Source organism: Theobroma cacao, chromosome 5 (genome assembly GCF_000208745.1).
Source record: "Theobroma cacao cultivar B97-61/B2 chromosome 5, Criollo_cocoa_genome_V2, whole genome shotgun sequence".
Lineage (NCBI taxonomy): Eukaryota > Viridiplantae > Streptophyta > Magnoliopsida > Malvales > Malvaceae > Theobroma > Theobroma cacao.
Window position 1 is genome coordinate 31,713,721 of NC_030854.1, and position 13,210 is coordinate 31,726,930.

At 33.6% G+C, this 13,210-nt stretch overlaps 1 protein-coding gene across 1 annotated transcript; it reads right to left on the reverse strand.

The window, feature by feature from the left end:
• LOC108662007 (TMV resistance protein N-like) lies at positions 1-12,157 on the reverse strand. Its single transcript, XM_018121021.1, has 6 exons — positions 11,661-12,157; positions 2,588-3,099; positions 1,959-2,542; positions 1,532-1,867; positions 573-1,445; positions 1-489 (listed from the first exon to the last, which is right to left on the reverse strand). The coding sequence occupies exons 1-6, from the start codon at positions 12,155-12,157 to the stop codon at positions 1-3; spliced, it is 3,291 nt and encodes a 1,096-aa protein (XP_017976510.1).

A 13,210-nucleotide genomic window follows, 5' to 3' on the forward strand; every position in this document is an offset into this window, starting at 1 on the left:
TCAAAAAGATAAAAAGTTCTTATAAATGCTATCAGATGCAATCGTACCTTGAGAGTTTTGTGGAGTGTCATCTTCATACGTAACCTTGGTTTCTGATAAGCATGTAACACCAAATTCTCTTATGTTGAGACCAGATGTTGATAATTTGCAGCTCACCAAATCACCATTTTCCAACTGATAATCCATTACTGGCCAATGGATTAGCCATAAGATTGTGTTACTATTGGTTTCAGGAATTCCAATGAAACTTGAGAAATAAGACCACGTCAACTTCTTGGTCTCATTAACAATATGCACAGATGGTAGAAACTCAAAGATCTCATCACTAACAAGGGAATAGACTATGCATAGGTTTAACCAGCTAACTGTTTCACCAAGATTTTGTGGCAAAGAAAAAGAAATTTCAGACCCTTTAGAGCGATACTCAAACAAGATTGGAACCTCACTTCCAGAGACAAAACAACTAGTTATGCCGCTATCATGAAATACCTGAGACATTGAATCCATTATTATGAAAATATTGAATAATATAAAATAAAAAAATAAAAATATTTAGTAGATTGAGAAAAAACCTGAGGGGTTGCAACCATCTTTGTGTCTGTAAGATAGTTATAAATTTGCAATTCAGTGCTTCTGATCGAGTCCAAAGTGAATAAGCTTTTAATCTGCTCCACTTTAAAGTTTTCAATTGGTTCCAACTTGAACACACCTTGAACCTCAGTTAGCTTTTCACAACCAAAGACAACACACCTTTTCAAATTTAATAAGCATGGCAAACTTGAAATCTTGTACAATGATTGAGACATTATCACGTGCAAGCCACTCGTTGGAAGCATTGGAAGCCATTTGAGCTCTTTGCAACAAGTCAGCAAAAGTTCATCAAGCTTTGTAAGGTGGATAATGCTCTCGGGAAGGCTATGAATTGGGTTTCTGCTTAAATTTAACGATTTCAAGGAAGGTAAGTAGCTCAAATCAGAAGGCATAACATCCTCAGATAATCTGCAACTCTCAAGACTCAACTTTACCAAAGAACATGGCAAAGATGCCCAAAAGAAACCTAACTCTTTGCTTCTTTTCAGTGATAGCCAAGACAACCACGAATTTGATTCATAAATAGCAGTTCCATCTAAGCTAAGCACCCTCAATGATTTCATATTCTGCAAATCCCTAGGCACATCATTAAATGTTGAGCAACCAGTTAAAATAAGCTCTTCCAAAGATTCTAACGAACCAATTGTCCGTGGAAGTTTCTTAAGACTTTTGCAACCTTTAAGGTTTAAAACAGTCAGAGTCTTTATCTCACCAATGGATTGATCAACCTCAGTCAACTTTATGCAATCTTTCAGCATCAACCTTTCAAGACTATGAAGACTTGATAAGTTAAGGATTTTAAGAAGGCTATGGGAGTGACTGAGATTAAGGATCTTCAAATTTGGAAGAAAGTACTGTAGGAAAGGGAAAAAAAACACTTAAGCCATATAATTTTGTTTTTGCTTCAAAAAAAATAAAGAAAAATTAAATAGTATCATACCTTTGTATCATTCCAAACACGTTTGAGGCTACTGTTGCGCATTTCAAGAACAACTAGCCTAGAAATATCTAAATCTGTAGAAAGATAATCTTGAGGAAATCCATGCCAACATAACCATATTAAGCATCTCGGAAAGTCACTGTAGTCTCCTTTAAGTTTTACATAATCTAGCTGAAGTAGTTTAAGTCTTTTCATCTTTACAAAAGCATCTGTTTCTATAACTACCTCATTTGAATTAAGAAATGGATTTTTTGAATAGTTTTCAATCATTTTTCCATACTTCTCTTCCAACAATCTTTGTAGGTCAATTGTGAGGCACTTGATTGTTTTTGTACCCTGTTGGAGAAAGAATAATTTAGTTAAAAAAGTAGGACATATGAAAGTATATTGCCTAAAAGAAAATAGAAGAAAATGAAGTCTTTCTTACAATTTTCTCTCTCAATGCATCAAATGCATCCTTATGCCACAACATGCTTCGTTTCCCAAGGTCAGAAGATTCTTGACGAATAATGTTCCTTCCTGTATCTCTAATCATTTGATGCATCATTAGCTTGTTTTTTTCATTAACCACCAAAAGAGACCTATTTATGAGATTTTCAATACCAATTGTTGTATAGTAATCACAACCATCTAGAATTGTAGTTGTGTAATCTCTATCCTTCCCGATGAATACACAAGCTATGTCAAGGAATAGATTTTTATCATGATCATCTTGCAAGGAATCATAACTTATTCTTAAAATCTTCTGAATTTTGCTATCAGGGATCGCTTGCAATTTCTCTAATGCACTTCTCCACACATTTATACTTTTACCAGATAGAGAAGAACCCAAAACTTGAAGAGCTAATGGAAGCCCACCGCAGTGTTTCACTACACTCCTTGCATATTCTATATAACTGTCAATTGGATCATTCTGTCCGAAGGCATACCAATTAAAAAGTTGAAGGGATTCATTGAAAGCTAATTCTTTTACCTCAAATACCTTGCATAAGTCTCCATAACTTGATGATGCTTCAAGATCAAACATTTGTCTAATAAAAGGATCACTCAATAGACATTGATGCCTGCTAGTTATGATGATTTTACTTCCTGGATGAAAAGGAATTTGTGCCCCAATTATTTTAGTTATTATATCTGAATCATCCACATCATCTAGGACAAGAAGCACACGTCTACGGCGTACAGCTTCTTTGATCTTAATGATTCCATCATCTGAATTGTATATTTTGTTTGCTTTCCCCTTCAAGATATCTGAAATAAGCTGTCTTTGCAAACGAACAAGGCCATTGCGTTCTTGAATAGTCTCTCTAACATCAGCAAGGAAACTAAAACTTTCAAATCTTTGGATGTTAAGATTGTAAACAACTTTGGCCATGGTTGTCTTCCCAATCCCTCCAATTCCACATAATATTGCTATGCCAACCTTATTTGATCCATCTCCCAACCACCAATTAATGCGAGTCACAAGAAAATCTATTCCAACTAAATATGGAGGGACATATAAAGTGTTTCGATGGAGTTTATTTTGAACTTGTTTAATAATGTCTTGAATGAACTGCGACTCATGCCTACAAATTGTGAAATATACAAGTTATAATATATATTCAAAGTATAAATTAACAAGTGACATCTTGAAAATTGAGTAAAAATCTTTTAACAGATATGTTTGTTTCTTGCATAATTATGATTTTTGATTTCATCTTAACTCGTCCTTAAAATTCTAAAGTGTATGTTAAATATTAAGGGACACTTTTTCAGAAAATCTCATAAACTATTTTATTTAATTCATATAATAGGTTACTTTCTTTTTAAAAAAAAACTTATTTTTTATTAGTATTTTCAAAGGTACCATTGAAATTGAGGGGGCAATGGAAATTACCAATACCCAACCCGACCCAACTCTATATTTTTTTGTTCTGAACCCACTCCAACTTAACACTAGATTATCAACTTTAATAACCAACCTCGAACTGAAAAACTACATAACTTGTGTTTGACTTGTCTTGCCTCAAAATTGTTTTTTTGTTAAATTATTTTAATTTATTTTTCATGTAAATTTTTTTACTTTAATGTAAATTACATCATAATTACTTTTAAATATATCATATTATTTAGTTAGCCCCTCTAATTAATAATAAATAATGCCTTTATTCATCTACTATACATATATCTAGAAATATAACAATTAAATATAATATTTTTATATATACCTCTAGGAAGGCACTCTAAACCTCGATCTAACTGTATATTAATGGTCAAAGTGTCGACTAGGTCCTTGTACTAAGGGTTTTGTCAATTTAGTCCCTCTACCTCAAAACTAGTCAATTTAGTCCATATACTTTGAGATTTTATGCAATCGAGTCCCTTTCCTTAATGTTGTCCAAATTAAAGGTTAATGGTGTTGATGTGCCATTGACGTGACACTAACATATCAGACTCTGCTAACATGGCAATGATGTGGCGATGACATGGTAAAGATGATGTGGCATGCTTGAAAAAAAAATTTTTGATAAATTTTTTTTTGAAATTTTTTTCTCATGTCATTTATTGGTAACATACCATAAGAACTAAATTGAATAAAACTGTAGAGTACATGGATTAAATTGAACAAAAATGTAGAGTATAGGGACTAAATTGAACAAAGATCTCTCATATAGAGACTAAATTGGTTACCTTTACCAATTTTTGTTTAGCATTATGTTTATACCAAAATTTATTTTTACACATCCAAAGTTATTTTTTAGTAATTAAAAACGATTAATTCTCCATTTATACAAAAGATGTATAAACTAATTATACTATTTTTTTGTCCCTATATTTTAACTTTTTGGTCTTGTACAATTTATTGTGTAATATAGGATATACTAATAGGAATGTCAACTTAGAAGTCACCAGAGAGTGGAGACATAACACATATAAATATTTCAATTTATTCCACTTAGAATATTGAGCACAAATAATTTTAAAAAGTGAGATAAAAGTCATTAATTATACTCACATTAACAATACTAATATATAATGTAACTAGATAAATTAATATTAAGAATTAAGAGACGTAAACTTAATTAAAATTTTGAAAAAAGTAAATAAAATAGTAAAAACACATATAAAAATAAAGATGTATATTCTTTTTTTTTTGTTTGCTTACTCAATTCAATTTAAATTTCTTTAATATCTATTCTTTTTTCCTCTAAATAATTGTCTTTGTAGTATACCTACTTTTTTATGTACTCAGGCAATAAAATAACTAGAATTGTTACTTTCTTTTTTTTTTTCCCCTTTTGCTCAATGCTAGGTAAAAATTTAAAGTAGAATCCTAGGTCAGTAAACCTAAACATACGGCCACCTAGACCTAAGGAAAAGCACGCCCACATGATAAGTACAAATGAAATAAGGTCTTAGATAAGGGTGCCCTCTTTCACCCCTATTGTTTAGATGATTTTTAAGGCTGAGGAAATTCAGCTTGTCCAAAGGGTTAGGGTCGAATCATCAAGAATCTCATTAAGTTATTTGCAATATGTCAACTATATGTTTATTTTCTTGGAATCCAATCTCTCCTTTATTATTAATAGTAAATGCATATTGAGATCTTTTCAAGTCATCTTAGTTTTAAGAATAAACTTTTAGAAGAGTTCTTTCCTCGAAGTGGGTTAGATCAGAATCTTGTCGTTGATTGGGCAAGCCACATTAACTGTAATGTGGGTACATTGCATACTACTTATCCGAGTATGCCTCTTGAGGCTAAGGTGACATCTGTTAGTGTGTGGCAACTTACTATCAAATGGGTTGAAAACAAACTAGCTATGTGGAACGCTAGATCCATGTTTATGGGTGCTCGAGTTACTTTGCTAAAATTGGTAATGGGGAGTTTGCCCAATTTTACATGTCATTGTTCTCCTTGCCTGCTACAATTTGTCAAATCATTGAGAAGATTCAACGAAGGTTTCTATGAAGGGACCTAACTTGGTCAAAGAGCCCCACCATGTGAGATTGGAGGTGGCTGCACTTACAAAGATATGGGAGGACTTGGGATGGTTGAGTTGGGGCTTAAAAATAGAGCCATATTGAACAAATGGCTATGGAGGTTCGAAATGAGCCGAAAGGTCTGTGGCAAAATATTATTGTTGAAAAATTATAGCTGGATAGCAAATCACTTGTGCCCAGAGGAGGAAGAGGTAAGGAGGCGTCAGAGTCTATGAAAAAATATTATCAAACCCCTATCGAGTGAAGGAATTTATGGAAGTTTTATGTTGGCTGGTATTGGTATTTCTATTAGTGATGTTAGACGAGTTACTTTCTAGGAGGAAGAATAGATCGAAGGCTTTATACTTAAAAAGGACTTCTTGAGAATTTTTGCTTTGTCTAATAAAAAAGAAAGTAATGTTAAAGAATTTGGTACTCGGGATGGGAACAAGTGGATATGGAATAAAGCTACGATGTGCAATTTTTGGTTGGGAAATAGAACAATGGAGTAAATTTTTTATGGTAATCAAAGACCAGGTTCTGGAGAGAGAGTTTGATGACAAGCTCATTTGCAAAGGTGAACCTAGTGGCTCCTATTATGTTAAAAGCTTTTACGAAGAAGTCCTGGCTTCTAACAATTCTTAATCTAGTATCTATAAACAATTATGGATAGGACTCGCTCCCCATAAGGTCAAAATCTTCATTTGGTAGCTAATTTGGGGCAAACTTCAAGTTAAAGACATGCTGGCTTTATTGGGTATCATTGGTGAAGCTGCTTCTCTTATTATGATGTGCAAAAAGGAAAAAGAAATGGTGAGCCATTTATTCTTTGGTTGTTTTTACTCTTGGCATCTTCGGCAATTATGGTATGGACTATAAGACCTACAATGGGTTGCACATAAGGACCCGATGATTTGCTTTTCATCCTGGTTTGGATTGGAATCTTTGATGCAGAATGGAATGATATGGAAAATGGCTTTTTTCACCATTTGTTGAGGCATATGGACTGCTTAAAATGAACTTGTCTTTAAAGGTAAATCTTGGGATGAGGACATGATTTTTGAGTTGGTTAAAGTTCGAATAGCTTGGTGGACTAAGGCTAAATGGTTGAACCTTAATATTTTAGTGAAGGACCTAATGAGATTCCTAAATCAAGGAGAAAATCACTCCTTCTCTGCCATTGCTAGAAGACAAGTAGCTTGCTCCAGGCCGAATGATGGGTGGATCAAGTTTAACATAGACAGTGCATCTAGAGGCAACCCAAGAGAGTCTAGCATTGGTGGAATCCTTAGAGATAGTAGAGGTACGATTCTTGATATATTCTCTAAGTCAGTGAGGATCAATGATTCTAATATGGCTGAGATTATTGTGGTTAGGGAAGCTATTTCCCTATTTGTTGGGTCAAATTTGAGTGATTGCTAGTTGGTTATTGAATTAGATTCCACAAATGTGGTTAACTGGGTCCAAAATCCTCATGTGGTTCCTTGGAGGATGAAACGGGTGCTAATCCAAATCTCTAATTTGCTCCACTCTGTTCAACAATGAAAAATCAAACACATCCCTCACTCTTCCAATAGGGAAATTGATGATCTTGCTAAATAAAGGGTTCAAAGACAGTTAGAGATCACGAGGAGTTGATGGATCATTTTCTTTTGAATGTTCAGAGAGTTGAAAGATTTAGACAGGATTAACTAAGCAATAGAGCATTAATTGGGAGGCGCCTATTAAGGTAGTTCAGTTTTTCTTGACTTGAATGACCTAGTGCATAAGGGTGATAAAAGATTGTGGCATCTAGCGTTCTTTGCTATCATTTAGTCCATCTGGTTAATGAGGAATGAAGTGATCTTTCAAGGCAAAGTGTGAGATAGCGAGTAATGTTTAGATATTGCCAAGTTAAGAGATGCGTGGTGGGCGAAAACACGATGACTAAGTGAATTTGGACAAATAAGAGAGACCATGAGATGTCCAAAAATTAATAAATTGATAAGCCCCAAGAATAAAGAAAGGAAAAATTCAATCTAAGAACCATTGCCTAAAGGATGGCTCAGTTTCAATATAGACAGGGCGGTAAGAGGGAACCCTAGTCTAGTAGCTATAGGAGGTGTGTTGAAGGATGATGAAGAAGCAATAAAGATTATGTTCACAAAACCAATGGGAGTCAATGAGGTTAACATGACCAAAGTTCTGGCTATTAGAGAGGCCTTCAAATTGTTTAGCACTTCAAAATGGGTAATGAACTGGTCATTTCTAATTGAGAGTGACTTAAACAATGCTATTAGAGAGGCTTTCAAATTGTTCAACACTTCAAAGTGGGCAATAAACTGGTCATTTCTAATTGAGAGTGACTTAAACAATGCTATGGGTTGAATACTTAATCTTAGTAAAACTCCTTGGAGAATAAAAAGAGAGTTATTAGGATTACAAGTTTTTAAGAGAGGGGCAGGGAAGTGGCAACTTAGGAAAGTTCCTAGGGGAGTGAATGAGATGGTGGACAAATTGGCAAAGTCAGGCCTTTACAGGGAGCAGAATTTGGTCCTAGTGGCAGAATAATGGAAGGTGTACTAGAAGGAAAAGAAAAGGGAAAAGGGAAGGAGAGGGCATTTTTTTTTTTGCTTTTTTTCTTGGTTTTACAAGTTTCCTAGTTTAACCTTTCCTCAAGATTTTGTGCAGGGTTCAAGGTGAGGCTTTTTTGCCCTTTTCTTTCCTTTCTCCTTGGTTTCAGTTAAACTTGACAATTTTGGACACGACATGTTAATACAACACGAGAAAACATAGGGTTAAACAGGTTTGGATTAGCTTTAACATGTTTCACATCTAATCGTATTTAACACGTTTCATATAGAAAAATTCTCATATCTTAACGTGTCAAATACAAATAACACGTTTAATTAAACATGTTATCATGTTTAAATGTGAATACGTAACATGTTTATCAACCTATTAAAAATTAATAGTCAAAGACTATTTTAGCTTTACTTAAATAATTTTGATTTGGGTGTTTGGAATTGTTCATGGTTGATGATGTTGTTAATGATATGTATTTAATTATAGATAAACATTATGGATGATTTTAGATATTATTAGTATTTTAAAGTTAGATGTTAATAATGGATTTTATCATATTACATGATAAAGAATTTTATGTTTGTTATTTATGTTAAATTTTATTATATTTGATGTTATTATAATTTTGTTTTGTTATAATTGTTTTTATAATTATTGATTTTAAATTTAAATAATAAAATTATATTTAATTGTAAATATTTTATTTAGTCGTGTTAAACATATCAATCGTATTATTAATGGTATCATGTCGTATATTGACACGTTTAATAAACATGTTAATCGTGTCATGTCGTGTTACACAGTAATTAGATATACACATATACGTGTTTTAGATTTAAGACACGAGTATTATTCGTGTTGTGTTCGTATTTAACCTTAACGTGTTTTGTATTTAATCGTGTTTAACATGTTTAAGACACGAAATACGAATTGTCAAGTCTAGTTTCGATTGCTAGGAGCCTTGAAGGAACAAATTGGAAAAAAAAAAGGAGAAAATTAAAAGGAGAGGGAGAGAGAGAGAGAGAAGATAAAGAAGTAAAAGGAGATTAAAAAAATGTAGAAAGAAAGGAGTGAAAAAAAAAAGAGAGAAATAGGTAAAGAGAAAGAAGTGAGTGAAAGAAATAGGAAAAAGAGATGAAAAAAAAAAAAAAAGAGAGGATATGAGAAAGGACATTTGTCTGATTGGATTGAGGACTGGTGGTTTGTCGTTCTGTCTTTGGGGCACTTTCTTTTGTTGTCCGCACGTCTGCTTTGAGAGAGTTGTCTTTGGTTTTGGGTGTGTGAGTTGTGACCACTGTTTCTTCCCTTTCATGCTGTTCTTTTTTATTCTTGTGGGTGGTTATTTTGTGATTTGGCCTTGAGTATCTTAGGGTTTTGCTTGCTCCGAAGGGGGGTTGTATGGGCAGTGAGAGTTTGGCTAACTGTTCCCTGGCCTCGTTTTTTTTTTTCCTTCCTGTTTTGTTCTTGGTCTGTTGATGCTCAGGGATAGGGGGAGATCTTTTTTCTTTCCTTCTTTTCTCTTTCTGTTCTTGGTCCTTTGTGCCCTGCTCTTTGTTCTTGTCATGTTGAGTGCTGTTCTCCTGACTTTGAGTAGTTTTTCTTGGTTTTTTGACATTGGGTTTTTGGTGAGGGCTTTTCATCAATATGCTCAGGGCAAGCTCTTGCTATGGTGCCCAGATACTATTTTTTGCAAAAAAAAATAAAATAAAATAAGAAGAGAAAAAACAAGAATGAAAAAAAAAAGAGAGAAAGAAAAAAAGAGGTGAAAAAAAAAGAAGAAAGAAGAAAAAGAAGAAAAGGAAAAAAAAGAAAAAGACAAAAAGAAGATAAATAGAAAAAAACCAAAACAATAAATACATCATATAAAGAAGGAACAAATACTTCAAAACGCAGTCTTTTTCTTTCTTCTTGGGGGCCATTGTTTGATCCTTTAGGGCTGTTTTGACGAGTGGTTTTGTGCTGTGTGTTACCCGTTTTTTCTTTTTCTTTACAGGCGGGTGTTTCATGTTTCATTTCAGGGCTTGGATACTGGGGGTTTGGGATGTTGGAATTTTTAGGATCATGACTCCAGCAGGTCGACGAGCTTTTGACTCCTGTCTCATGTTTGATTGAGAATGGTGACGAATGGTGGGTGGGCGAGTGATTGGTGAGAATTCTGATGAGTGTGGGGGGTGGAGGTGGGGCCTTGAGATGTTACTGTGGGTCACTGAAGTGAGGGGCGCCATTTGGGGGAGTTCCGATTGTTTTTTCTTTCCTGGTGTGCTGAATCAGTTCATGCATGAACTCATGTGGTTTCCTTTTGGGGTGGGTTTCGGGGATGGGTTTCTTCTAGTCTGGGGTTTGGGTTTCATGATAGGGTGGTCGTGGATCTTGTGCTTCACGGTTGCTCTCATGTTTGGTCGTGATGATCTGACGGGGGACCCTTTTTTCTCTCGGAGGTGTTTAAGCTTTGTGGCCAAGGGGTTCCCTTTGACATTTGTTGGGCTGATGAGTTTTGGTTGTGAGCTGCGTCCGTGGTTGCGGTTTGTTTTTGAGGCGGCTACGGGCTGACAGGTTTCTTTTTTGATCTCTTCGTGGTTCGGGATGCTAGTTGTGTTTCTCTGGTTTTACGCTTGATGCTAGTTGTGTTATGCCAAGAGGAGTCTTACACTGGTTTGGTGTGAGACTTGTGTTGGCACTCAAGCTCGATTATCTTATGAATTCACCTTTCAAAAAAACCAAAAAAAGGCAGTTAGATTTCATGTGGACTAACCCTGAGGTGTTGCAGCCCGTGTGTTGATGCTTGATGTTCATTGTTTGCAGGCTGTTTTTTTCCTTGGCTTAGTGTCACGTTGTTTTGGCTGATCCTAGGCTTTGATGTATATACTTCTTGTGATTTTTTTTCTCTTTTGCTTGTAACTATACAGAGCAACTATCTAGGTTTATACCCAAGCTGTGGGGATGTAACAATCCAAAATCTGAGATTCTTTTGTATTTGGAGAGGGCGTGCTTTGTAAGGTATAAAATTCTAACTTTCAAAAAAAGCAAAAAAAAAAAAAAACAGAAGAACACGCCTTGGCACAAAGTAATCCCATAAAAACATGCCAAAGAAAAACATCCATCATACGACTTACCCACCTAACACACTATATATATTATATAGAATTGCTATTTTCTTGTATTCTTTTCTTATTAAATTTATTTTAAGTACTCTCTTCATTTCAAAATTGAATATTCACTTTCCTTTTATTGAGTCAAACTTAATCACTTTGAATTTTAATTTTAAAATTTTCAACATTTAAAATAATTAAAATTGCTTAATTTGTTTTCAATATACCTTGTGGAATTAAAAATTAAAAAAATAAATTTTTTATTTTAGAATTTTTTAAAAATTATTTTTTGAAATTTTAATTCCATATGAAAATATAATAAATAATAATCAAAGTCGAATTTGTATGATAAAAAGAATTGAAAGTAGACATCCGATTTGAAATAGAAGTAGTAAAATAGGTTGTTCACTAACTTAGTGAAAAAACTATCATCAAATTATGGGCATATATAAGATTCCAATTTATATAAGATTGTTTCTAAGAAGGGATCGAATAGTTTCAAACTTGCTTACCTATCTTCTAAAGGCATGCCTCCCAAATCAGCAACTTCTCTTAAAGCAGCCCTCCATCTTTGTACCATGTCCATCTCAGACTTGAAGCTTTCTTCATGTCTAGCAAACCCTTCGGCAAAACTCCCTGTCTGCTTCCTCACTTGAGATGGCTTCACGTCATAGAAAATTGGCAAAACAATGTGTTTGGAGAATTTCCTATGTTCCATTATCTTTACAAGTTCATTGAGGCACCATGTTGATGAAGCATAATTCTTTGAGAAGACAATGATAGATATTTTTGACTCATGCAAAATTGCTCTTTCAATTTCATCTTTTGTGCTCTTCCCTCTCTCAATTTCATCATCATCTCTAAATGTATGAATCCCTGCTTGCACCAAAGCCATGTAAAGGTGATCCGTAAAATTTTTACCCGTATCTGTACCTCTAAAACTCAAAAATACATCGTAAGTGCATCGAGAAATTGACGAAGAGGACTCTTGAAGCATCGAAACAGCCATTGAAGAAGAACACAAGAGAATTTATATTGGCTGATAAGGGACCTAAAATAATTTAGAATAACTTAATCATGTCATCAAAGGAAAGAATTCAATAAAAAAATGAAGGGCTTATATATAACCAAGATCAAAGAATTAAATATAAGTAGTTATAGAAGTTAAAACTAAAGCGGGAATTAAAGATCATGATTAAGCTGGTTAATGAATTTAGACAAGACGACGGTACCTTGCGAACAGCTTTTCGTTGCAGTTGTACTCTCTACGAAGAGAAAGTGGATTGTAAAACCAGAATACTGATCAAGAAATAGATAACTTTTACTTTTCTATAGATATTGGAGAGAATGTGTTTTTATCAACTGAGAGCAGTAAGTCCCAGCACTAGAACCCTTTTTAAACTTAAAAATTGACATGATAAAGTCCTTTCTGACGTATAATTATTTTTATTGGTTGTAATTTTCAACTGACTTTTTACGCCATTGAACAAAAGAGTTGTTGAACTTAAGGCAAAATATCGTGATTCATCATTTGTTCATTAGTTGTACATTTGATTGGATGAAAAGTGTATGTATCTTTTATTTAAAAAATTTATTTCTTTTCTTAAAAAAAATACAATTAGATTGTCAACAATTTTCAAATATGTTAACCATAACAAGGAATTGTTCTTTGTAACAAAAATAACCTTAAGACAAGTTAAGTGAGATATTATATATATATTTTTTATGAAGTGGTCATAGTAATTCTAATTTGGAATACACAGGAAGGAGTCGAGAAAAGTTAATTATAAAAAAAAAAAAAACACTAGACATGCAAGATTTTTATATACGTTAATTATATAACTAGGAAATTTTTTGATACAAAAATAACATTAAGTAAAAAATAAAAGTCAGTACTACGTAGAGCTTTGATGTATATATCTTCGATATATAATTTTGAATACATATGTTAGTAAGACTTACAGCTATCACTTCACCAAAATTAATCGATAAAGAATTTTAAACATATACATGAAACAGCAAGTTATAGTATATATAAATAATATCATAATAGTTTTAAGGA